Source organism: Microplitis mediator, chromosome 8 (assembly GCF_029852145.1).
Source record: "Microplitis mediator isolate UGA2020A chromosome 8, iyMicMedi2.1, whole genome shotgun sequence".
Taxonomy (NCBI): domain Eukaryota; kingdom Metazoa; phylum Arthropoda; class Insecta; order Hymenoptera; family Braconidae; genus Microplitis; species Microplitis mediator.
Window position 1 is genome coordinate 2,139,138 of NC_079976.1, and position 27,184 is coordinate 2,166,321.

Genomic DNA, 27,184 nt, shown 5'->3' on the forward strand with positions numbered 1-27,184 from the left:
GACTGACGTAGTCGCAAGACTTTTCGACGTGTAATTTTGCGCATGAGTGATTCGATGTCCCGCCTACAATTCGTTGCTATGTCAACAAAAGTAATTCCAATTTTTTCCCCACTATGACAAAAAACATCTCTCGGTTTAGTATTATTAAAAATTTATCAATATTTTGCGATAAAACAACGAAATAAAAAACTAAAAAACAGTACACTGTAATACAAGGGATGGATTTAAGATAATTGCCCTTGGTTCTCGCGAAATAAAATAGATTCAATACCGTAGAGGACTGTCTTTGTATCGATAAAAATATCTGAGAGATAATAGTTGTAAAAAAAAAAATATGAAACTGGCAGTGAACTTTCGCCCGACACAGGTGAACATAAACTTGTCTACAGTAATTAAAGGTATAGTATTCGAGACATACAACAATAAAAATGTTTACTTCGGAGATTGTCACGAGCAAAGAGCCCTCATTCAATTGAACTCTCTTAAACCAACAAGACATGGAAGAAGAGAAGCGCGTAAGTCTTGCTGATATTGTGTCAGATAGCCAAGTACTTAGTGACAAAAAAATAATATTAACTTGTCAAATTAATTATAGATTAAAGAGATATTGAATGAAGGTGTTAAAGTGTTCGATTGGGCAAGATGGGTATCTACAGGAATCGGTGTCTGGCCTCTCGCTTTAAATAATTACCTTTTTAATATAGCTTTTTTATACTTTACAATAGTTATGATTTTTGAATACATTGATCTGTATATATATATTTACGACCTCAAGGCTGTTATGGAAAATCTATCGGAAAATATTGCATTTACAATTGTTTATATGTATACATTTTTAATACGGGTGAATATTGAAAAATTCGCTAAAATATTTAAACAAGTTTTGATGGATTACAATAGTGCAAGTGCGTTCAAAAATTTAGAAGAAGTTAAAGTATTTATGATGTATACTAATAATGCTAAAATATTTACCAAGTCTATTATTATTTCGATTGCGATGTCAGAATTTCTGTGGTACATTCAACCATTAACTACATCAACTAAATCAAGTAAAAAATTATTAATCGAAGTGTTGATATTATTTGTGTCATTACAAATATATTTATTTGGGTTAATAGATAATTCTGCCAATGCTCTAGCTATTGATAATGAAATGGCAACTTTCAGTCTACCATATCACATTTACGTTTTCTATGAAATTAATTCTTTAAAAAATTACGTGATTTCTTATGTCTCACTGAGTCTGTTTGCGGTTATCAACGCTTTGGGTATCATGAGTCTCAATATATTTTTAATAATTCTTGTTTTCCATGTAAGCGGCAGACTGGCTGTCTTGGCTATAAGAATTGATGACTTACAAAAGAACATTAGTAAGCCACGAGATGAATTTGTTGAAATTATTACTGAGCATATCAAAGTATTGAAGTAAGACTTTAATATAATTTGTTTTTGTTGTGGAAATTAAAATATATGGTCAGTATGCAGAAGGGGCTCGAACTGTTTTAGCCTATGAAAAATTTTGGTGTGACTGCTTTCACAATTTTTCCCAATTTTCAAACCAGCAAAAATTTTTGACTCTTCCAATAAGTTATTTTTTAACTTCCCGCGAAGAAAATTGAAGATTTTCCAAAAATCCGGGAAGGTTTTGTTCTCACTCCGATTTTCGAAAATCGAGTTTTCATCGGATGTCGACGTTTTGAGGTCCTAGGAAGCTATTCTGACTATTTTCAGAGTGATGTCCGAGTGCTCTTTGTATGTACGTATGTAAACTCTTTACAACTTTTGACTAACCATTCGATTTGGATGGTTTCGGTGGCAATCAAAAAGGCTCGAAGGCCATCAAATTTCCTGTAAATTTTATATCAATCGGTCAAATAGACTTGGAGGTACATGAGATAAAGAAGATATCAGGTTTTTTGCTTGGGGTATTTTTGGAGGGATCAACGTGGTAGGATTTTTCTAGTATTTTGTGTCAGATATTATGACCAGCTACCATTTACTTTATGGAAGCCCTGGCGGTTTTGAATCACCTTGGAAACACGGTGAAATCACGGTGGATCCACGGTGGTTATACGGTGTACCCACGGCGATTCCACGGTGTACACACGGTGGTAAAATGGCACAAGCCCACCGTGTAACCACCTTGGATCCACCGTGATTCCACCGTGTTTCCACTCCCAGGGTGTTTCCAGGCTATTTCCAGGGTAATTCCACACCGCCAGGGAGACGATAAATATCTTTGTTTAAATAGAAAATATTTCTATACTAACACTGAAAAAATCTCGGGTTTTTCCGGAACATAATAACTGATTTAAAAAACCTCCAAAAAATTTTTTATAGGCAAAAAATTGGAGCCCTCTCTCTGCAGTCTAAAATATTTTGAATTATTTTTTGGCAGACTGGGAAATGACATCGCAGATGTATTTTCTACACCATTGCTAGTATATTTTTTATTAACTAATTTATTGTTATGTATTTTGGGATATGAAATATTACTTGTAACTATGTTTTTAATTTACTATCACTACTACTATTAATATTATTATTAATATTATCATTTACAGAATATTATGTCGGGTTTGAATTCAGATATTATGCAGTTTATTGTACTATTGTCTACTGTTTATCTCATGTTGTTTGTTATTTGTATGAATAGCGAAAATCTTGCTAGCGAGGTAAAAAAATTATTTTTAAAAATAAATTACTAGCTATATATTTTTTCATCTATTTATTCAGAGTAATAATGTTTGCCGAGCATTTTATAATTGTAATTGGCACAATTTGCCGAAGAATAACGTAAAAGATATTATTTATTGTTTGGTAAGGTCGCAAAAACCGATATTTCTGAAGGCTGGTAAATTTTCTACTTTTAGTTACAGCACATTTGCGGATGTACGTTTTTATTTTTGACTAGTTATATTTATTATTTGTTTGTCCTAGTTATACAACACAGATAGGTTTACTAAATTGCCTTTGTTTTTAAATATTTGTTGACAGATAACGACAACTGCAATGGGATATTTTTCTGTACTGAGAAACATTCTAGCTGATTAATTTATGTAATTTGCTAAAAAAAATATCATAAAAATCATTTTTATTCATATATGTATATGTAGATACAGTCATATATTAGATTGATTATCATAATTTGATTATTACGAAAATAAATATAAATAAAGTCAAATAGTGTATCGATGAATTCATACTCAGATGAACGCTTTGTATGAAATTCTACAAAATTTTACTATTTTTAATTCAAAATGACTACATAAAAAAAAAAAAATGAATTCCACATCGCCCACAAAAGTAGATTATTGTACAAAGATAATTATATAATTATGGAACTAAATTTATGTTCAAAAAACTTAAAGTTTGGGTATCAATTCACTTATGATTAATTAGTTTTATTTCAACTTATATTTATTTTGAGTTTAGTTCAACAATAGAATTCCAGATACACTGTAAAAAGAGCGGTGTTAAAAATGGACTCGTTTTAACTCCGCCCGGTGTAAAAATGAAATTACACCAGTGTAGGAGGAGTAATACACCGGTGTTAAAAATACCGGTGTTAAATCGGGATAAATAGCGTCCGCTTGGAATATTAACTTTAAAGATTATAAAATACAAAAAATGTCAGTTCTTTATGAAAATTAATGAAAAATATCATTTATTAACAAGTATAGTGACCGAGTAAGTAAAAATATTCACAAAGTTAAATATTTTGACACCGCCCGATGAAAAAAGATTTTATACAATTGTTTAGAATTATATATCAATTATATATGGACTATATATAATTATATATAGACTATATATAATTGGATAGAAAAAATGGCCCGATCCAATTGTATACAATTTGTATAGAAAATTGTATACAATTCTATACAAATTGTATACAATTCTATATAATTATATACAATTCTATATATTGCAATTATATAGAAATGTATATAATTATATAGAATTGTATATAATTTGTATGAAATTGTATATAATTATATAGACTTGTATACAATTTGTGTAGAATCGTATACAATTTCTATACAGTTATATACAATTGGATCGGGCCATTTTTTGTATATAATTTTATACCATTGTATAAAATCTTTTTTCATCGGGCGGTAAAGAATATCTACACCAGCGGCGGCGTTATTTTAACACCGGTACAGAATATTTACACCGGTGGCAGCGTTATTTTCACACCGCTTTCGGGGGTAAATTTAACACCGATAATTTTAACACCTACACCGCTTGGACTTATCCCGGTGATTTTTTACAGTGTAGAATATGCGGATTAAAATAAAATCTACAGTACGTGAATGCGGACTTGAAAATTGATTCCGTACTCACTCTGACTTTGCTTCTGATTTTTTAGTTTATTAGTTTTAAATTGAACTCAACCCTTTCCATATAAATATTTACCACCTGCATTTGTTAGAACAGAGTTTTCTGTAAGTATACTGATTGGATTAACTTGATGTTTTCATTCTCGGAATTCTATTGAGACTGACGTAGTCGCAAGACTTTTCGACGTGTAATTTTGCGCATGAGTGATTCGATGTCCCGCCTACAATTCGTTGCTATGTCAACAAAAGTAATTCCAATTTTTTCCCCACTATGACAAAAAACATCTCTCGGTTTAGTATTATTAAAAATTTATCAATATTTTGCGATAAAACGACGAAATAAAAAACTAAAAAATAGTACACTGTAATACAAGGGATGGATTTAAGATAATTGCCCTTGGTTCTCGCGAAATAAAATAGATTCAATACCGTAGAGGACTGTCTTTGTATCGATAAAAATATCTGAGAGATAATAGTTGTAAAAAAAAAAATATGAAACTGGCAGTGAACTTTCGCCCGACACAGGTAAACATAAACTTGTCTACAGTAATTAAAGGTATAGTACTCGAGACATACAACAATAAAAATGTTTACTTCGGAGATTGTCACGAGTAAAGAGCCCTCATTCAATTGAACTCTCTTAAACCAGCAAGACATGGACGAAAAGAAGCGCGTAAGTCTTGCTGATATTGTGTCAGATAGCCGAGTACTTAGTGACAGAAAAATAATATTAAATTGTAAAATAAATTATAGATGAAAGAGCTACTGAATGAGGGTGTCAAAGTGTTTGATTGGGCAAGATGGATATCTGTGGGAATCGGTGTCTGGCCTCTCGCTCTAAATAGTTATATTTTTAATATAGCTTTTTTTTACTTTACAATTGTTATGATTTTTGAATATATTGATCTCTTTGTACATGTTTACGATTTTGCGGCCGTTGTGGACAATCTATCGGAAAATCTAGCTCTTACCATCGTTTATTCCTACACCTTTTCACTACGATTTTATAACAAAAAGTTGGCTCTAGTATTCAAAGAAGCTTTGATGGATTACAAAAGTGCAAGTGCGTTCAAAAATTTAAAAGAAGTCGAAGTATTTATTATTTATACCAATACTGCAAAATTTTTCGCCAAGTACATTATTATATTAATTGCGCTAACGGATATTGTTTGGTTGGTACAGCCGTTGCTAACATTTTTTATGTTTGGTGAGTCGAAATTATGTTCATAATAAGTCATTATAATATTTTGAAAATAAGTGATAATTATTTGATCCGCGATTCTATAGATTTTTTCATTCAAAATTTCAGTATTGAATTTCAAATAGGGGAGGGTGGGGCAGAGCGGCCCCCCTCTAAAAAATGATAAAAAAATTTTTTTTTTCGTTTTTTTTTTTTTTAAATTGTTTTCATCATTAAGAATGTATTTTCTTCTCTTGACAGCTATTTTTGGTTTTATATTACTCGAAAAAAATTTTTTAAGGTGTAATATATCGTTCACTCTCGATTATCTTAATTACTAATTGTTATTTAATGAAAAAAAAAACAATTCTATAGTTTTACTTTATTTCACAAATTTATTAACTAAAAAAAAAACTTTTATTTTTATAAATTTTTACTGACCAAATTTGCCTCTTACATATAGAAACGGCCGAAAAATATGAAAAATTATTTTTTTTGGAAGTTTCGACTGGTCCATTTTGCCCCAGGTGTTATGTGTAGGGCTATAAATGTGGAATTATAATAATTTTTTTTTAATTTGACGATAAAAATATAAAAAAATCACTTTTTCAAAATTTTGGGCTGGTTTATTTTGCCCCAAATGTCATGCGTAGGGGTAAAAATGCGCAAACATATCGGATTTATAGTAATTAGTCGAAAAGAAACAAAATTTTTTTTTTATCAAAATTTCAGGGCCGCACTGCCCCACCTTCCCCTACGTTTTTTTTATTTTTTGACCAAACAAGTGTTTTTTTATTTTTGATCCAAATAAGGGTCAAAAAAATGAATTTTTCAAAATTCCACAGAAATACTTTTTGAGAAAACAATAATTAGTGTCGTGGATCAAAAAATTATCAAATGCTTATTGATGATTATTATTGTTATTCTTATTATTTTAATGTTTTGGTAAAGATAACACAATATCTATTGACAATAAAACGACGTCATTTATTTTACCATATCACTTTCATGTATTTTATGAAATAAATGATAATAAAATTTATGCATTAACATATTTTTGGCAAACTCCACATGCTGCTATTAATTGTTTCGGTATCAGTAGTCTTAATGTGTTTTTGTTAATTCTTGTTTTCCATATAAGTGGAAGGTTGGCTATTTTGACTTTAAGAATTGATGAATTTGAATTCAAAAAAATAAATTCCCGGAATGAACTTATTGGGATTATTGTCGAACATATCAAAATTATGAAGTAAGGCTTGACAATAAATAGCCTTACAGTAAATATTTAATATGAATACTCATATATTTATATATATTATCCCATAGGTTGGGAGATAGAGTTTCCGACATATTTGCTACACCATTATTGATATTTTTTGTTTTGACAAATTTACTTTTGTGTATTAGTGTGTATCAAATACTACTTGTAACTACAGTATTTTTTTTTCTTTGTCGTATTATTTTTTATTTTTTCATGATTATTGTTGTGAGTTTATATATTTATTTATAGAATTTTGTAACGGGGTTGAATTCAGATGTTTTTCAATATATTATACTTTTGATAACAGTTTATCTTATGTTATTTGTTATCTGCATGAATGGCGAACTTCTTTCACTTGAGGTATGAAATTTTTTCAAAATAAATGCCTTTTTGTATATAAAAATTGCCTTTTTTTTTTACTTAGGGTAATAAAGTCAGTCAAGCATTTTACAATTGCAGTGGATACAATTTACCAAAAGACTGTGTAAAAAATATTACTTATTGTTTAGTTCGCTCACAAAAACCTATTGCGATAAAGGCGGGAAAATTTTCAACTTTTAGTTACGGTACATTGACTGATGTAAGTTTGTAATATTTTGATTAAAAAAAAAAATACTGTCTCAAATCACTCAAACTTTCCTAACTATTTCCTGAGAAAAAAATTTTTTAATGAATTTTTATTAGTATTAATGTTAAGTGATTCAAGTTTTTCATATTTTTACATTTATTATACACTTTTTTTTTCAGATAACAAAGACGGCTATGGGATACTTATCTATATTGAGAAAATTTTTAATGGATCAATAATATTTTCAATAAGTTAAATTTATCCCAACAAATCGTAGATAAAATTTAATTATTCATATATGTTATTATATAGATATTTATTTTTAGAATTTTGTGAACGTAAGTACAATAGATGAAATTGTAAAAATAAAAAGAAAAAAATTATTAAATAATAAAAAATGATGACAGTTTTTATCGACTCGAATTTTCTTAAAAGCACAAAATAGCCAGCGGTATTAAATATCACAACTTGATTATTACGAATAGAAAATAAATATAAATAAAGTCAAATAGTATAATGATAAATCTATACTCAGATAAACGCTTTGTACGAAAACTTACAAAATCTTACTATTTTTAATTCAAAATGACAACATAAAAAAAAATAATGAATTTCACATCGTCCACAAAAATAGATTATTGTCCAAAGATAATTCTGGAACTAAATTTATGTTAAAAAAACTTAAAGTTTGGGTATTAATTCACTTATGATTAATTAGTTTTATTTCAACTAGTATTTATTTGGAGTTTATGACAACAATAGAAATCCGGATCGGAGTGTATGCAGATTAAAATGAAATCTACACTACGTGAATGCGGACTTGAAAATTGATTCCGTACTCACTCTGACTTTGCTTCTGATTTTTTAGTTTAGTAGTTTTAAATTGAACTCAACCCTTTCCATATGAATATTTACCACCTGCATTTGTTATAACAGAGCTTTCTGCGAGTATACCGATTTGATTAACTTGATGCTTTCATTCTCGATTTTCTATTGAGACTGAAGTATCAGCAAGTCTTTTTGACATATGATTTTGCGCATGAGTAATCAAATGTCCCGCCTACAATACGTTGCAATGGCAACAAAAGTAATTTTATTTATTTCCCCAGTATGTCGAATAAAAATTCTCGGTTTAGTATTATTTAAAAATCGTCAATACTTTGCGATAGAACAACAAAATAAAAAACTAAACAACAGTATACTGCAAACACAAGGGATGGATTTAAGATAATTGCCCTTGGTTCTCGCGAAATAAAATAGATTCAATACCGTAGAAGACTGTCTTTGTGTCGACAAAACTATCTGATAGATAATAGTTGTAAAAAAAAAAAATATGAGACTTGCAGTGAACTTGCTTCTTTTGTAACTGAACACAACATTGTACGAAGTAATTAAAGGTATAGTACTCGAGACATACACACAAAAATAGAAATGTTTACCTCGGAGATTGTCACAAGCAAAGACCCCTCATTCAATTGAACTCTCTTAAACCAGCAAGACATGGAAGAAAAGAAGCGCGTAAGTCTTGCTGACATTGTGTCAGATAGCCGAGTACTTAGTGACAGAAAAATAATATTAAATTGTAAAATAAATTATAGATGAAAGAGCTACTGAATGAGGGTGTCAAAGTGTTTGATTGGGCAAGATGGATATCTGTGGGAATCGGTGTCTGGCCTCTCACTCTAAATAATTATATTTTTAATATAGCTTTTTTTTACTCTACAGTTGTTTTGATTTTTGAATTTATTGACCTCTTTGTACATATTTACGATTTTGCGGCCGTTGTGGACAATCTATCGGAAAGTCTAGCTATTACCATCGACTATTCCTACACCTTTTCACTACGATTTTATAACAAAAAATTGGCTCAAGTATTGAAAGAAGCTTTGATGGATTACAATAGTGCAAGTGCATTCAAAAATTTAAAAGAAGTTGAAGTATTTATTACTTATACTAATACTGCAAAATTTTTCGCCAAGTACATTATTATATTCATTGCGCTAACGGAAATTGTTTGGTTGGTACAGCCGTTGCTGACATTTTTTATGTTTGGTGAGTCGAAATTATGTTCGTAATCAGTCATTATAATATTTTGTAAATAAGTGGTAATTATTCGATCCGCGACTTTATAGATTTTGTCATTCAAAATTTTAGTATTGAATTTGAAATACATGTTTCTTTATTTTTGAACCAAATAAGGGTCAGTAAAATGAGTTTCTCAAAATTCCATGGAAATATTGTTACAAAAAAAAATAATTAGTGTCGTGAATCAAAAAATTATCAAATACTTGTTGATGATTATTATTATTATCATTATTATTTTATTGTTTTGGTAAAGATAGCACGATATCTAGTGACAATGAAACGACGTCATTTATTTTACCATATCGCTTTCATGTATTTTATGAAATAAATGATATTCCAATGTATTTATTAACATATTTTTGGCAAGCTCCAAATGCTGCTGTTAATGGTTTCGGTATCAGTAGTATTAATGTATTTTTGTTAATCCTTGTTTTCCATGTAAGTGGAAGGTTGGCTATTTTGGCTTTAAGAATTGATGAATTTGAATTCAAAAAAATAAATCCCCGGGATGAACTTGTTGGGATTATTGTTGAACACATCAAAATTATGAAGTAAGGCTTGACAATAAATAGCCTTACAGTAAATATTTAATATGAATACTCATATATTTATATATATTATCCCACAGGTTGGGAGATGAAGTTTCTGACATATTTGCTACACCATTATTGATATTTTTTGTTTTGACAAATTTACTTTTGTGTATTAGTCTGTATCAAATACTACTTGTAACTACAGTATTTTTATCTCTTTTTCGTATTATTTTTTCATGACTACTGTTATGAGCTCATATATTTATTTATAGAATTTTGTAACGGGATTGAATTCGGAAGTTTTTCAATATATTATACTTGTTATAACAGTTTATCTCATGTTATATGTTATCTGCATGAATGGTGAACTTCTTTTACTTGAGGTATGAAATTTTTAAACAATAAATATCTTTTTCTACATAAAAATTGTTTTTTTCTTTACTCAGGGTAATAAAGTCAGTCAAGCATTTTACAATTGCAGTGGATACGATTTACCAATAGACTGTGTAAAAAATATTATTCATTGTTTAGTTCGGTCACAAAAACCTATTGCGATAAAGGCGGGAAAATTTTCAACTTTTAGTTACGGTACATTGACTGATGTAAGTTTCTAATGATTTGATTAAAAAAAAAAAAAATACTGTCTCAATTTACTCAAACTTTCTTAAATATTTCGTACGAAAAAAATTTTTTGATGAATTTTTATTAGTATTAATGTTAAGTGATTTAACTTTTTCATTTCTTTTCATTAATTTCACACTTTTTTTTTCAGATTACAAAGACGGCCATGGGATACTTATCTATTTTAAGAAAATTATTAATGAATCAATAATATTTGAAATTAATTAAATTTATTACTACATATAGTAGTTTAAATACAATTATTCAAATATGTTATTATATAGATATTTATATTTAAGAGTTATATGTACGTAAGTTTGATAGATAAAATTGTAAAAATGAAAAGAGAAAAATTATTAAAAAATCAACAATGACAACAGTTTTTATCGACTCGAATTGTCTTAAAATCACAAAATAGACAGCGGAATTGAATATCACAACTTGATTATTACGAAAATAAATATAAATAAAGTCAAATAGTATAATGATGAATCTATACTCAGATAAACGCTTCCCTGATTAAAAAAGTGAATTGAAAAGGATTGAAAACGATGAGAAATGAATCCTTTCGAATACTTTCTATCCCCCAAGGAATTCATTTTGACATAAAATGAATACTTTTCAATCCCAAAATAATAAAAGAATTTCAGAACTTCCGAGGAATTGAAAAAGATTCAAATGAATTGATATTTTTAATCTTTCTGAATCCTTCTCAATACCTAAATAATCCGACATTTCGGATCAAGTGTGGGATTGAAAAAGATTGAAATGAATTGAAATTTTTGAATCTTTCTGAATCCTTCTCAATACCTAAATAATTTCACATTTCGGGTCATGAGTGGGATTGAAAAAGATTGAAATGAATTGAAATTTTTGAATCTTTCCGAATCCTTCTCAATACCTTAATAATCTGATATTTCGATCAAGTGTGGGATTGAAAAAGATTGAAATGAATTGAAATTTTTGAATCTTTCTGAATCCTTCTCAATACCTAAATAATTTCACATTTCGGGTCATGTGTGGGATTGAAAAAGATTGAAATGAATTAAAATTTTTGAATCTTTCCGAATCCTTCTCAATACCTAAATAATCTGATATTTCGAACAAGTGTGGGATTGAAAAAGATTGAAATGAATTGAAATTTTTGAATCTTTCTGAATCCTTCTCAATACCTAAATAATTTCACATTTCGGGTCATGAGTGGGATTGAAAAAGATTGAAATGAATTGAAATTTTTGAATCTTTCCGAATCCTTCTCAATACCTAAATAATCCGATATTTCGATCAAGTGTGGGATTGAAAAAGATTGAAATGAATTGAAATTTTTGAATCTTTCCGAATCCTTCTCAATACCTAAATAATTCCATATTGGAAGGTATTGAAATGATGAAAGATTGAATTCTTTTCAATACTTTCGAATTCCACTTTGGAATTGGAAAGTATTCAAACGATCGAAATTTCAATTCCATTCAATACTTTCCAAAACCGCCGAGGGATTGAAAAGAATTGAGATAATTTTCAATACTTTTCAATTCACTTTTTTAATCAGGGTTTGTATGAAATTCTACAAAATCTTACTATTTTTAATTCAAAATGACAACATAAAAAAAAAATAATGAATTTCACATCGTCCACAAAAATAGATTATTGTTCAAAGATAATTCTGGAACTAAATTTATGTTAAAAAAACTTAAAGTTTGGGTATTAATTCACTTATGATTAATTAGTTTTATTTCAACTGATATTTATTTGGAGTTTATGACAACAATAGAAATCCGGATCGGAGTGTATGCGGATTAAAATGAAATCTACACTACGTGAATGCGGATTTTAAAATTGATTCCGTACTCACTCCGAATTTGCTTCTGATTTTTTAGTTTATTAGTTTTAAATTGAACTCAACCCTTTACAATGATTGATAATTCTAATCGGCAAATTAACAAATATAAGTATTTGTTGAACACGATAACATGCTTATATCAACTAAGTGCATTTGTTATAACAGAGCTTTCAGCGAGTATACCGATTAGATTAACTTGATGCTTCCATTCTCGATTTTCTATTGAGACTGAAGTATTAGCAAGTCTTTTTGACATATGATTTTGCGCATGAGTAATCAAATGTCCCGCCTACAATACGTTGCAATGGCAACAAAAGTAATTTTATTTATTTCCCCACTATGTCGAATAAAAATTCTCGGTTTAGTATTATTTAAAAATCGTCAATACTTTGCGATAAAATAACAAAATAAAAAACTAAACAACAGTATACTGCAAACACAAGGGATGGATTTAAGATAATTGCCCTTGGTTCTCGCGAAATAAAATAGATTCAATACTGTAGAAGACTGTCTTTGTGTCGACGAAAATATCTGATAGATAATAGTTGTAAAAAAAAAAATTTGAGACTTGCAGTGAACTTGCTTCTTTTGTAACTGAACACAACATTGTACGAAGTAATTAAAGGTATAGTACTCGAGACATACACACAAAAATAAAAATGTTTACCTCGGAGATTGTCACAAGCAAAGACCCCTCATTCAATTGAACTCTCTTAAACTAGCAAGACATGGAAGAAGAGAAGCGCGTAAGTCTTGCTGATATTGTGTCAGATTGTCATGTACTTACACAGTAAACAATATTGTGTATTTGTGTTAAAAACGGTCCGTGTTAAAATTTTTGTGTCGATCATTTTGTGTCAAATCAACACAATTCTTTGTGTTACTTGAAAATTTTAAATCGATTTACTCTTCAACACTTTAAAAGTGTTACTTAGTATAAAAATCGATATTATCAACATTTATTAAGTGTTAATCTAAAATCAACACATAAAAAGTGTTGAAATTTTAACACAAATTTTGTGTTGAAATTCAGTGTATCTGAAGATCGGAACGTTTCTCGCGAAACGAAAATCGAAAAGCCAAACGAAAAATAAAAATTCTACTGGATCTAGATTTTTGAAATGTTTCGCATACGCGCTATCATCAGCTGAAAATTGTAGACCACTCTTACCTACCCCTTAAGCAGTCAAATTACATAAATTTTTCATTTTCATTGCGCAAAAAACGTTCCGTTCTTCAGGTACATGAAACTCAGCACAAATAGTCGGTGTTAAAAAATAACACAAATATTGTGTGGACCGTTTCTAACACACAGATTGTGTTGATTTTAACACAATGTTTTTTACTGTGTAGTGACAGAAAAAAAATATTAAATTGTCAAATAAATTATAGATGAAAGAGCTACTGAATGAGGGTGTCAAAGTGTTTGATTGGGCAAGATGGATATCTGTGGGAATCGGTGTCTGGCCTCTCGCTCTAAATAGTTATATTTTTAATATAGCTTTTTTATACTTCACAATTGTCTTGATTTTGGAATACATTGACCTCTTTGTACATATTTACGATTTTGCGGCCTTTGTGGACAATCTATCGGAAATTCTACCTTTTACCATCGAATATTCCTACACCTTTTCGCTACGATTTTATAACAAAAAATTGGCCCAAGTATTCAAAGAAGCTTTGATGGATTACAATAGTGCAAGTGCATTCAAAAATTTAAAAGAAGTTGAAGTATTTATTACTTATACCAATACTGCAAAATTTTTCGCCAAGAACATTATTATATTCGTTGCGCTAACGGAAATTGTTTGGTGGCTACAACCATTGCTTACTTTTTTTACGTTTGGTGAGTCAAAATTATGTTCATAATCAGTCATTATAATATTTTGTAAAAAGTGGTAATTATTTGATTCGCGACTCTATAGATTTTGTCATCCAAAATCTCAGTATGGAATTTCAAATACATGTTTTTTTATTTTTGAACCAAATAAGCGTCAGAAAAATGAATTTCTCAAAATTCCACAGAAATATTTTTACAGAAAAAAATAATTAGGGTCGTGAATCAAAAAATTATCAAATACTTATTGATGATTATTATTATTATTCTTATTATTTTAATTTTTTGGTAAAGGGAACACGATATCTATTGACAATAAAACGACGTCATTTCTTTTACCATATCGCTTTCATATATTTTATGAAATAAATGATATTCCAATGTATCTATTAACATATTTTTGGCAAACTCCACATGCTGCTATTAATTCTTTCGGTATTAGTAGTCTTAATGTGTTTTTGTTAATCCTTGTTTTCCATATAAGTGGAAGGTTGGCTATTTTGGCTTTAAGAATTGATGAATTTGAATTCAAAAAAATAAATCCCCGGGATGAACTTGTTGAGATTATTATTGAACATATCAAAATTATGAAGTAAGGCTTGACAATAGATAGACTTACAGTAAATATTTGATGTTTATACTCATATATATTTTTCCACAGGTTGGGAGATAAAGTCTCCGACATATTTGCTACACCATTATTGATATTTTTTGTTTTGACAAATTTACTTTTGTGTATCAGTGTGTATAAAATTCTACTTGTAACTACAGTATTTTTTCTCTTTTCCGTATTAGTTTTTATTTTTTTATGATTATTGTTATGAGTTCATTTTTTTATAGAATTTTGTAATGGGATTGAATTCAGATGTTTTTCAATATTTTATCCTTTTGATAACAATTTATCTCATGTTATATGTTATCTGCATGAATGGCGAACTTCTTACACTTGAGGTATGAAATTTTTAAAAAATAAATAATTTTTTGTATATAAAAATTGTTTTTTTCTTTACTCAGGGTAATAAAGTCAGTCAAGCATTTTACAATTGCAGTGGATACGATTTACCAAAAGATTGTGTAAAAAATATTACTTATTGTTTAGTTCGCTCACAAAAACCTATTGCGATCAAGGCGGGAAAATTTTCAACTTTTAGTTACGGTACATTGACTGATGTAAGTTTGTAATTTTTTGATTAAAAAAAAAAATACTGTCTCAATTCACTCAAACTTTCCTAACTATTTCTCAAGAAAAAAATTTTTTGATGAATATTTATTAGTATTAATGTTAAGTGATTCAAATTTTTCATTTTTTTACATTAATTTCACACTTTTTTTTTTCAGATAACAAAGACGGCTATGGGATACTTATCTATATTGAGAAAATTTTTAATGGAACAATAATATTTTCAATAAGTTAAATTTATCCCAACAAATCGTAGTTAAAATTTAATTATTCATATATGTTATTATATAGATATTTTTTTTAGAATTATATGAACGTAAGTACGATAGATAAAATTGTAAAAATAAAAAAAAATAAATAAAAAACGATAACAGTTTTTATCGACTCAAATTTTCTCAAAATCACAAAATGGTCAACGGGATGTTCGAAATTAAAAATAAACAAAAAAATTTCTAACATCCACTGATCATAAATTTAGCAAACTTATTATTAATAACAAAATTATTATTTATGATACATATGACAAATGTTCGATTCGAAATATTCGACAAAAAATTATATATCCGGTGAACATTAATTTCCTATAAAATAAAAAATCCCAAATTGCACTCAAAAATTATTAAATTATTTTCGCCACCCGGGTCAAAATATAAATTTCACTTGGTTTTGGCTTAGTTGACTTAATTTAAAGACAAAAAAGTCAAATTAAATTTATTCTTTTGACCCGAGCACTTTTGTATAAACACTTGACGTATCAAAATTTGTAAGAAACCCATCGTCACTCTCCAACAATCTAAGCTTTACTGAATCTTGCGTCTACTTTATAAAACATCGCGCATGAGCAATGCACATACTGATATTCATAGCTGTGTATCCCGAGAAAAAAATGTATTCATCGCGTGACAGCTTGCAACGTTTTTCTGCATACGAATATATAAAAAAAGCTACAATGTATACACAATGTATAACGCCAAAAAAAGCCTTCCGCAGAAAGACAAAAAATAGCGCGATACATTGTAAAGGTAAACATAAATATAAATTTAAAAAAAGTGGGTTTTTTTAAGCAGCTAGAGACATCGATAAAATAATAACCACCACGTGAATTAAAAAAAAATTAGACAACAAACTTTGCCAAGACAAATTATAGGGTAGGGTATAGCATTCCATAAAAAATTATGCAGCTACACTGTAAATATTGTTTACTTCGGACAATGTTGCGAGCTCTGCGCTATCATTCTTATAAAATTTACCTGACTAACAAGACATGGAAGAAGAACGAAGTCGTGTAAGGCTTTCTAGAATATATAGAGTAATAATTTTGATTGATTGGTAAAATATATATAGTCGAGACTAAATTATTTTTAGGATGAACGAGATTTGGAAAGTAGCGTTAGAGCATTTTATTGGGGCAAATGGATGTCTAAGTGGATCGGTGTTTGGCCATTGGCACCAAATTTCTATCTGTTTAATGTGACATTTGCATATTTTACCGCCGTAATGTTACTGGAGTATGTCGATCTTTTTTTCTGTTTGCCAAATTTTGAAAAAGTACTCGACAATCTTACGGAAAATTTGTCCTTTACGATTATTTATGTGCGCACATTAATGCTGAGGGTGCACAATTACAAGCTTGGTAATGCGATACGAGAATGTTTGAAGGATTCAAGTGTCAGTGCATTTAGAAACTCGAAGGAAATTGATATTTTTGTGCAATATACCAAAGAGGGTAAATTTTTCGCTAAATTCGTCATAGCTTTCGCTGCGATGACTGAAACTTCTTGGTATTTACGACCAATAACGTCGCATACAGCAATACGAGGTAATATTTATTGTAAATGATAAATATTTAATAATTTATTATTATTATTATTATGATTTTAGTGATAGCTGATAATGAGACATTAAATAATGTAACGTTAAAGTTCAGTTTGCCGTTTCATTTTTATGTTTTTTACGAAATAAATAGCATCAAAACTTACGCACTTACGTATCTTTCGCATGGTCCATTTGTACCGATCAATGGTTTTGGTACCGCTAGTGCTAATTGTTTTTTGATAGCGCTTTCATTCCACATTAGCGGTCGTCTGGCTGTTTTAGCTGAAAGAATAAACAGATTGAAAGATAATCCTGATTCGTATAAGAGAGAATTGAAGTTGATTATTGATGAACATATTAGACTTTTGAGGTTGATTATGAATAGTTAAATAATAATAACGATGTTGTTAATGAATATGATTTATAGATATCTATATTTATTCATTATAGAATGGGAGAGGATGTTAAGATTTCTTATGGTGTTAATTTATTAGTATATTTATTGAACGGCACGATACTTTTGTGTATTATTGGATACCAAATACTGTTGGTAAGTGATATTTATTTATCGCGCACCTCAATTGCGAAACGGTAATAGTTTTTAAAAACACGTCATTGCAAAGAAATTTTTTTAATCAGCGAGTTTTATGTGATTGTAAGTCAATTCATTAGAATAATTACAAAGAAAAATTCAATTCAAATTTTTAAAAATTAATTTTAATTGGAAATTGGACATGAAACTGAAAATTTGAATAAATTCTCAGCAGAAATTTTTTTTGAATTAAATCGTTTTAGTGTCGGTATGTAAATTATTAGAGATTTGAAAAATTAATGGAATTTCGACTGATAATGCAAAAAAATTTTTATTGGATCGAGATCAAAATTAGGTTTATAGAGGCACGGAATGTTTCATTCAAAATGAACTCGCGAGTCACTAATTACGAGTGTAATCAAAATTTGCATGTTATTTTGAGGTGTGCATTTTTGGATTCCACTCAATTTTTTTTATTTTCATCATTTCATAAGAAAAAAATTTTCAGACACTTACAGTCGGACCAAGAACAAATATAATGCCTTTTATCGTTTATATAATGACAATGTATATGGTGATATCAATTTTCTGTATTCTCAGCGAAAATTTAATTGCTGAGGTAAGGTAAAATATTATTTAGATTTGAAAAAAATTTTTTTTAATTAATAAAACTTATGAAACATTCAGAGCAATAAAGTTTGCGATGCGTTTTGGGCTTGCGGTTGGTATGATATGCCACCGGATTGTATCAGTGACGTATATTATTGCATTGCCCGATCCCAAAAACCTTTGGCGCTAACTGCTGGTAAATTTTTGACTTTTGGCTACGGTACAATAACAGACGTAAGTATTTTTCACTCCTCATTATTAATAATCACCAATATTTTGTTTTGGTTAAACCGTTCGTTCAAATTTTACTTCAGGTCACTCGAACTGCTGTCGGATATTTGTCAGTATTAAGAAATTTTTTGCTCCTAGAGGAATGAATTCAATGAAAATGTTATAATTCAATGCACTAATAATGTTATGTACTTGTTGAAATTAAAATAAATATTTAGAATAAAAAAAAAGGAAGTTACAATTTACTTTTTTTTTTTACGTCAAAAAATTATTCAAAAAATTTGTCGCACTTTTAGTTCGTCAAAGATTTAAAAAAATCACAAATATCGTTTATTGCACAATATCAAAATTTCGATGGCAATTATCTGCGGATGACAAATAGTCTGCAACATTTTAGTGTAAATAAGAAATACTACTGATAGATTGTATAGAGTGAAAAGAACTGTGCTGGTTGTAAATAAAACTGCAAAATAAACTGTCATGCGCGAATTGTTTCTGGGTATAGCAAAAATAAAAGCTGTGTGTTGGTGAGAAGTTTGTATAAATTTTATTTGTATAAAGAAAAAAAAGTTTTAAATTGCAGAGCATTTACCGGGTATAGATATCACGATATCCCTACAATACAAAATTGGAAAAGCTGAGCCAAGTGAGTTTACTAAATGTACAGCTACGGAAAGGCGAAAAATAGCACTATAGCAGCTAGAGACATCGATAAAATAATAACCGTCACGTGAATAAAAATAAAATTGGACAACAAACTTTGCTGAGACAAATTACAGGGTAGGGTATAGCATTCAATATTTACATTGTAGCTACAATGTAAATATTGTTTACTTCGGACAATGTTGTGAGCTCTGCGCTATCATTCTTATAAAATTTCTCTGACTAACAAGACATGGAAGAAGACCGAAGTCGTGTAAGGCTTTCTAAAATATGAAGAGTAATAATTTTGATTTTTTAGTAAAATATATATAGTCGAAACTAAATTATTTTTAGGATGAACGAGATTTGGAAAGTAGTGTTAGAGCATTTTATTGGGGCAAATGGATGTCTAAGTGGATCGGTGTTTGGCCATTGGCACCAAATTTCTATCTATTTAATGTGACATTTGCATACTTTACTGCCGTAATGTTACTGGAGTATGTCGATCTTTTTTTCTGTTTGCCAAATTTTGAAAAAGTACTCGACAACCTTACAGAAAGTTTGTCCTTTACAATAATTTATGTGCGCACATTTACGCTGAGGGTGTACAATTACAAGCTTGGCAATGCGATACGAGAATGTTTGAAGGATTCAAGTGTTAGTGCATTTGCAAACTCGAAAGAAATTGATATTTTTGTGCAATATACCAAAGAGGGTAAATTTTTTGCTAAATTCGTCATAGCTTTTACTGCAATGACTGAAGCTTCTTGGTATTTACGACCAATCACGTCGCATACAGCAATACGAGGTACTATTTATTATGAATAATAAATATTTGATAAATTATTATTATTATTATTATTATTATTATTATGATGATGATGATGATGATTATTATTATTATTATTATTATTATTATTATTATTATTATTATTATTATTATGATTTTAGTGATAGCTGATAATGAGACATTAAATAATGTGACGTTAAAGTTCAGTCTGCCGTTTCATTTTTATGTTTTTTACGAAATAAATAGCATTAAAACTTACGCACTTACGTATCTTTCACATGGTCCATTTGTACCGATCAATGGTTTTGGTTCCGCTAGTGCTAATTGTTTTTTGATAGCACTTTCATTCCACATTAGCGGTCGGCTGGCTGTTTTAGCTGAAAGAATAAATAGACTCAATGATAATCCTGATCTGTATAAAAGAAAATTGAAGTTAATTATTGATGAACACATTCGACTTCTGAGGTTAATTATGAATAATTAAATAATAACAATGATGTCAATAATAATTATTCATGCATATTTATTAGACTGATTCAAAAAAATCGACTAATTTTTTTTTTCTTCATTATATCGAAAATGTTGTTGGAAATGACGAAAACAAAATACTGTGAAAGTTTGAGCTTTTAATATTAATATAAACAATTGCCGCATCGCGATTTTCTATTTCCCGTTTAAATAACATGGGAAAATTTATTTTTGAAGCTTTGGAATTTTGTAGCTCACGGTGGGACCAATACTTTTGAATGTTTAAAACATATTCTTATGGGAAATTTAACGCTCTACAAAAAAGGTCTCTTATAATTTTTCGATATTTTTATTTCTTCAAAAGTTATTCAAAGTTAAAGTTAGATTGACGATAAATTTTTATATTTTTCAAATTTTTTGACGCAACCATCAACTTTATCCGAAAATTTTAGAGAACATCTTTTGTAGAGCATTTTATTTCCTACAACTCATCTCAGAGAAAATTTTCGATATTTCACTTAAGTCGTATGTTATTTGCAATTAACTGAAAATTTTCTCAAATAATCTAAATTTTGTTGCTCAAAATTAATTATATTAAATTTTCAGTTAATTGCGAATAACTTACGACTTATGAGAAATATCGAAAATTTTCTTTAAAATAAGTTGTAGGAAACAAAATGCTCTACAAAAAATGTCCTTTAAAATTTTCGGATAAAGTTGATGGTTGAGTCAAAAAATTAAAAAAATGTAAAAATTTATCGTCAGTCTAACTTTAACTTCGAATTACTTTTGAAGAAATAAAAATATCGAAAAATTATAAGAGACCTTTTTTGTAGAGCATCAAATTTCCCATAAGAATATGTTTTGAACATTCAAAATTATTGGTCCCACCGTGAGCTACAAAATTCCAAAGCTTCAAAAATAAATTTGCCCATGTTATTTAAACGGGAAATAGAAAATCGCGATGCGGCAATTGTTTATATTAATATTAAGAGCTCAAACTTTCACAGTATTTTTTTTTCGTCATTTCCAACAATATTTTCGATATAATGAAGAAAAAAAAAATTAGTCGATCTTTTTGAATCAGTCTAATATTTATATTTATTTATTATAGAATGGTAGAAGATGTTCAGATTTCTTTTGGTGTTAATTTATTAGTACATTTATTGAACGGCACAATACTTTTGTGTATTGTTGGATACCAAATACTGTTGGTAAGTGATATTTGTTTATCGCACACTCCAATTGCGAAGCGGTAATAGTTTTTTAAAAAACTTTATTGCAAAAAAATTTTCAGACGCTTACAGTCGGACCAAGAACAAATATAATGCCTCTTATTATTTATATAATGACCTTGTATATGTTGATGTCAATTGTCTGTATTCTCAGCGAAAATTTAATTGCTGAGGTAAAGTAAAATATTATTCAGTTTTCATAAATATTTTTTTTTAATTAATAAAATTTATCAAAAATTCAGAGCAATAAAGTTTGCGAAGCGTTTTGGAATTGCGGTTGGTATGATATGCCGCGAGATTGTGTCAAAGATATTATTTATTGTATAAAACGTTCTCAGAAACCGCTATCATTAAAAGCTGGCGCGTTTATTACTCTCGAGAATAGTACATTAACGGAGGTAAGATTTATTGCTGAATTAGTTTCTGGTAATTAATTGAATTTTTCTTATTATTATTAATTAATATGTCTCATACTAATCATGCAATATGCAGGTAACGAAAACGGCGATGGGATATTTGTCTGTGCTCAGAAATTTTTTGATCGCGAATCAATCTTTAAATTAAAAAATATCCGGCTCCAAATAAAACTACTGTATGCGAAATAAATATATTAATTTTTTTATCTTCAATGTCTATAATCATATTTGTTCTCTAAATAGAAAACCACCGGATTGTGGTTATTCTCTAAATAGATATACCACCAGATTGTATCAGTGACGTCTATTATTGCATTGCCCGATCTCAAAAACCTTTGGCCCTAACTGCTGGTAAATTTTTGACTTTCGGCTACGGTACAATAACAGACGTAAGAATTTTTCACTCCTCATTATTAATAATCACCAATATTTTGTTTTGGTTAAACCGTTCGTTCAAATTTTATTTTAGGTCACTCGAACTGCCTTCAGATATTTGTCAGTGTTAAGAAATTTTTTGCTCCTCGAGGAATGAATTTAATGAAAATGTTATAATCCAATGCACTAATAATGTTATGTACTTGTTGAAATTAAAATAAATATTTAGAATAAAAAAAAAAGGAAATTACAATTCACTGATTTTTTTTCAACGTCAAAAAATTATTCAAAAAATTTGTCACACTTTTAGTTTGTCACAGATTTCAAAAAATCACAAATATCGTTTATTGCACAATATCAAAATTTCGCTGGCAATTATCTGCGGATGACAAATAGTCTGCAACATTTTAGTGTAAATAAGAAATACTACTGATAGATTGTATAGAGTGAAGAGGACTGTGCTGGTTGTAAATAAAACTGCAAAATAAACTGTCATGCGCGAATTGTTTCTGGGTATAGCAAAAATAAAAGCTGTGTGTTGGTGAAAAGTTTGTATAAATTTTATTTGTATGAAGAAAAAAAAGTTTTAAATTGCAGAGCATTTACCGGGTATAGATATCACGATATCCCTACAATACAAAATTGGAAAAGCTGAGCCAAGTGAGTTTACTAAATGTACAGCTACGGAAAGGCGAAAAATAGCACTATAGCAGCTAGAGACATCGATAAAATAATAACCGTCACGTGAATAAAAATAAAATTGGACAACAAACTTTGCTGAGACAAATTACAGGGTAGGGTATAGCATTCAATAGTAAACATTGCAGCTACAATGTAAATATTGTTTACTTCGGACAATGTTGCAAGCTCTGCGCTATCATTTTTATAAAATTTCTCTGACTAACAAGACATGGAAGAAGAACGAAGTCGTGTAAGGCTTTCTAAAATATATACAGTAATAATTTTGATTTATTAGTGAAAATATATATAGAGGAGACTAAACTATTTTTAGGATGAACGAGACTTGGAAAGTAGCATTAGAGCATTTTATTGGTGCAAATGGATGTCTAAGTGGATCGGTGTTTGGCCATTAGCACCAAATTTCTATCTGTTTAATGTGACATTTGCATATTTTACCGCCGTAATGTTACTGGAGTATGTCGATCTTTTTTTCTGTTTGCCAAATTTTGAAAAAGTACTTGACAACCTTACAGAAAGTTTGTCCTTTACGATAATTTATGTGCGCACATTAACGCTGAGGGTGTACAATTACAAGCTTGGCAATGCGATACGAGAATGTTTGAAGGATTCAAGTGTTAGTGCATTTAGAAACTCGAAGGAAATTGATATTTTTGTGCAATATACCAAAGAGGGTAAATTTTTTGCTAAATTCGTCATAGCTTTTACTGCAATGACTGAAGCTTCTTGGTATTTACGACCAATCACGTCGCATACAGCAATACGAGGTAATATTTATTATAAATAATAAATATTTAATAAATTATTATTATTATTTTTATGATTTTAGTGATAGCTGATAATGAGACATTAAATAATGTGACGTTAAAGTTCAGTCTGCCGTTTCATTTTTATGTTTTTTACGAAATAAATAGCATTAAAACTTACGCACTTACATATCTTTTACATGGGCCATTTGTACCGATCAATGGTTTTGGTTCCGCTAGTGCTAATTGTTTTTTGATAGCTCTTTCATTCCATATTAGCGGTCGGCTGGCTGTTTTAGCTGAAAGAATAAAGAGATTGAATGATAATCCTGATTTGTATAAAAGAAAATTGAAGTTAATTATTGATGAACACATTCGACTTTTGAGGTTAATTATGAATAGTTAAATAATAACAGTGATGTTAATAATAATTATTCATGCATATTTATATTTATTTATTATAGAATGGGAGAAGATGTTAAGATTTCTTATGGTGGTAATTTATTAGTACATTTATTGAACGGCACAATACTTTTGTGTATTGTTGGATACCAAATACTGTTGGTAAGTGATATTTATTTATCGCACACTTCAATTGCGAAGCGGTAATAATTTATTAAAAAACTCTATTGCAAAAAAATTTTTAGACGCTTACAGTCGGACCAAGAACAAATATAATGCCTCTTATTATTTATATAATTACACTGTATATGCTGATATCAATTGTCTGTATTCTCAGCGAAAATTTAATTACTGAGGTAAAGTAAAATATTATTCAGTTTTCAAAAATATTTTTTTTTATTATTGAAACTTATGAAAAATTCAGAGCAATAAAGTTTGCGAAGCGTTTTGGGCTTGCGGTTGGTATGAAATGCCGCAAGATTGTGTCAAAGATATTATTTATTGTATAAAACGTTCTCAGAAACCGCTATCATTAACAGCTGGCGCGTTTATTACTTTCGAGAATAGTACATTAACGGAGGTAAGATTTATTGTTGAATTAGTTTCTGGTAATTAATTGAATTTTTCTTATTATTATTAATTAATATGTCTCATATTAATCATGCAATATGCAGGTAACGAAAACGGCGATGGGATATTTGTCTGTACTCAGAAATTTTTTGATCGCGAATCAATCTCTAAATTGAAAAATTTCCGGCTCCAAATAAAACTACTGTAGGCGAAATAAATATATTAATTTTTTATCTTCAATGTCTATAATCATATTTATTCTTTAAATAGAAAACCACCGGATTGTGGTTATTCTCTAAATAGATATACCACCGGATTGTATCAGTGACGTTGGGGAGGGTGGGGCAGAGCGGCCCCCCTGAAATTTCGATCAAAAAAAAATTTTTTTCTTTTTCGACTAATTACTATAAATCCGATATGTTCGCGCATTTTTACCCCTACGCATGACATTTGGGACAAAATGAACAAGCCCAAAATTTTGAAAAAGTGAATTTTTCATATTATTATTGTCAAATTAAAAAAAAATTATTATAATTCCACATTTATAGTCCTGAGCATAACACCTGGGGCAAAATGAACCAGCCGAAACTTACGAAAAAATTATTTTTTTATATCTCTCGGCCGTTTCTCTATGTAAGAGGCAAATTTGGTCATTAAAAATTTATAAAAATGAAATTTTTTTTTTAGTTGATAAATTTTTGAAATAAAGTAAAACTATAGAATTGATTTTTTTTTTATTAAATCACAATTAGTAATTAAGATAATCGAGAGTGAACGATTTATTACACCTTAAAAAATTTTTTTTGAGTAACATAAAACCAAAAATAGTTGTCAAGAGAAAGAAATACATCCTTAATGATGAAAACAATTTAAAAAAACGAAAAAAAAAATTTTTTTATCATTTTTTGGAGGGGGGCCGCTCTGCCCCACAAAAAAATTTTTTTTTTTCAGAATTTTGGCAAAATGTCCATAAATTCGTTCGAAATAGGACAAAAGTAAAGTGATCTGATGGTTGAAAGACACAAAAAGTAATAATTGGCTTAGGGGGCCGCTCTGCACCACCCTCCCCTATATTACTGCATTGCCCGATCCCAAAAATCTTTGGCGCTAACTGCTGGTAAATTTTTGACTTTTAACTACGGTAAAATAACAGACGTAAGTATTTTTCACTCCTTATTATTACACTGTAAAAAGAGCGGTGTTAAAAATGGACTCGTTTTAACTCCGCCCGATGTAAAAATGAAATTACACCGGTGTAGGAGGAGTAATACACTGGCGTTAAAAATACCGGTTTGAAAGCGGGGTAACCGGTATAAAAGCGGAGTAAAAACGGTGTAAAAGCAGGGTAACCGGTGTAAAAGCGGGGTAAATTGCGTCCGCTTGGAGTATTAACTTTAAAGATTATAAAACACAAAAAATGTCAGTTCTCTATGAAAATTAATAAAAAATATCATTTATTAACAAGTATAGTGATCGAGTAAGTAAAAATATTCACAATGTAAAATATTTCAACACCGATAAAGAATATCTACACCGGCAGCGGTGTTATTTTAACACCGGAGAATTTTTTTAACACCGGTACAGAATATTTACACCGGCGGCGGCGTTTTTTTTACACCACTTTCGGTGTTGAAATTTAACACCGCCGATTTTAACACCTACACCGCTTGGACTTACCCCGGTGATTTTTTACAGTGTAATAATCACCAATATTTTGTTTTGGTTAAACCGTTCGTTCAAATTTTACTTCAGGTCACTCGAACTGCTGTCGGATATTTGTCAGTATTAAGAAATTTTTCGCTCCTAGAGGGATGATTTTCATGAAAATGTTATAATTTAATGCACTAATAATGTTATGTAATTGTTGAAATCAAAAAAAATATTTAGAATAAAAAAAAAAGAAAATTACAATTACCTGCTATTTTTTTTAAAGTCAAAAAATTATTCAAAAAATTTGTCACACTTTTAGTTCGTCAAAGATTTCAAAAAATCACAAATATCGTTTATTGCACAATATCAAAATTTCGATGGCAATTATCTGCGGATGACAAATAGTCTGCAACATTTTAGTGTGAATAAAAAATAATATTGATAGATTGTATAGAGTGATGAGGACTTTGCTGGTTGTAAATAAAACTGCAAAATGAACTGTCATGCGCGAACTGTTTCTGGGTATAGCAAAAATAAAAGCTGTGTGTTGGTA

The 27,184-nt window shown here is 29.3% G+C and overlaps 6 protein-coding genes across 9 annotated transcripts; all 6 read left to right on the forward strand.

Moving 5' to 3' along the window:
- The first annotated feature begins 439 nt into the window (after positions 1 to 439).
- On the forward strand, positions 440 to 10,956 carry LOC130673251 (uncharacterized). The gene is made up of 13 exons (XM_057478208.1): positions 440 to 515; positions 596 to 1,049; positions 1,119 to 1,425; positions 2,399 to 2,498; positions 2,565 to 2,675; positions 2,737 to 2,892; positions 7,212 to 7,367; positions 8,954 to 9,407; positions 9,694 to 9,991; positions 10,069 to 10,168; positions 10,246 to 10,356; positions 10,420 to 10,575; positions 10,746 to 10,956. The coding sequence occupies exons 1-13, from the start codon at positions 498 to 500 to the stop codon at positions 10,803 to 10,805; spliced, it is 2,481 nt and encodes an 826-aa protein (XP_057334191.1). The 5' UTR covers positions 440 to 497; the 3' UTR covers positions 10,806 to 10,956.
- Positions 4,881 to 7,748, forward strand: LOC130673621 (odorant receptor 67a-like). Its single transcript, XM_057478713.1, has 7 exons — positions 4,881 to 5,019; positions 5,100 to 5,553; positions 6,478 to 6,775; positions 6,853 to 6,952; positions 7,037 to 7,147; positions 7,212 to 7,367; positions 7,535 to 7,748. The coding sequence occupies exons 1-7, from the start codon at positions 5,002 to 5,004 to the stop codon at positions 7,592 to 7,594; spliced, it is 1,197 nt and encodes a 398-aa protein (XP_057334696.1). The 5' UTR covers positions 4,881 to 5,001; the 3' UTR covers positions 7,595 to 7,748.
- Positions 10,957 to 13,131: 2,175 nt separating the features above from the next.
- On the forward strand, positions 13,132 to 15,817 carry LOC130673620 (odorant receptor 67a-like). Its single transcript, XM_057478712.1, has 7 exons — positions 13,132 to 13,180; positions 13,827 to 14,280; positions 14,566 to 14,863; positions 14,933 to 15,032; positions 15,112 to 15,222; positions 15,286 to 15,441; positions 15,610 to 15,817. Exons 1-7 carry the CDS (start codon positions 13,163 to 13,165, stop codon positions 15,667 to 15,669), a joined length of 1,197 nt encoding a protein of 398 aa, XP_057334695.1. The 5' UTR covers positions 13,132 to 13,162; the 3' UTR covers positions 15,670 to 15,817.
- Positions 15,818 to 16,585: 768 nt separating this feature from the next.
- LOC130673616 (putative odorant receptor 85d) lies at positions 16,586 to 18,863 on the forward strand. The gene is made up of 7 exons (XM_057478704.1): positions 16,586 to 16,736; positions 16,817 to 17,270; positions 17,333 to 17,636; positions 17,717 to 17,816; positions 18,307 to 18,417; positions 18,486 to 18,641; positions 18,722 to 18,863. Exons 1-7 carry the CDS (start codon positions 16,716 to 16,718, stop codon positions 18,782 to 18,784), a joined length of 1,209 nt encoding a protein of 402 aa, XP_057334687.1. The 5' UTR covers positions 16,586 to 16,715; the 3' UTR covers positions 18,785 to 18,863.
- Positions 18,864 to 19,361: 498 nt separating this feature from the next.
- Positions 19,362 to 22,807, forward strand: LOC130673613 (putative odorant receptor 85d). Of its 2 annotated transcripts, none has more exons than XM_057478702.1 (8): positions 19,362 to 19,554; positions 19,635 to 20,088; positions 20,232 to 20,535; positions 21,653 to 21,752; positions 21,836 to 21,946; positions 22,016 to 22,073; positions 22,466 to 22,578; positions 22,659 to 22,807. In XM_057478702.1, exons 1-8 carry the CDS (start codon positions 19,534 to 19,536, stop codon positions 22,719 to 22,721), a joined length of 1,224 nt encoding a protein of 407 aa, XP_057334685.1. In that variant the 5' UTR covers positions 19,362 to 19,533; the 3' UTR covers positions 22,722 to 22,807. The 2 variants fall into 2 exon arrangements, 1 of the variants encoding a protein (XP_057334685.1); XR_008990916.1 differs by having other exon boundaries at positions 19,370 to 19,554; positions 22,016 to 22,171; positions 22,266 to 22,578.
- Positions 22,808 to 23,239: 432 nt separating this feature from the next.
- Positions 23,240 to 26,818, forward strand: LOC130673614 (uncharacterized). Of its 3 annotated transcripts, XR_008990918.1 has the most exons (9): positions 23,240 to 23,495; positions 23,577 to 24,030; positions 24,093 to 24,396; positions 24,474 to 24,573; positions 24,657 to 24,767; positions 24,836 to 24,991; positions 25,086 to 25,185; positions 25,252 to 26,136; positions 26,734 to 26,792. XR_008990918.1 is itself a non-coding variant. In XM_057478703.1 (7 exons), the coding sequence occupies exons 1-7, from the start codon at positions 23,475 to 23,477 to the stop codon at positions 25,155 to 25,157; spliced, it is 1,218 nt and encodes a 405-aa protein (XP_057334686.1). In that variant the 5' UTR covers positions 23,240 to 23,474; the 3' UTR covers positions 25,158 to 26,818. The 3 variants fall into 3 exon arrangements, 1 of the variants encoding a protein (XP_057334686.1); XR_008990917.1 differs by having other exon boundaries at positions 25,086 to 26,136; XM_057478703.1 differs by having other exon boundaries at positions 25,086 to 26,818.
- Positions 26,819 to 27,184: the final 366 nt, after the last annotated feature.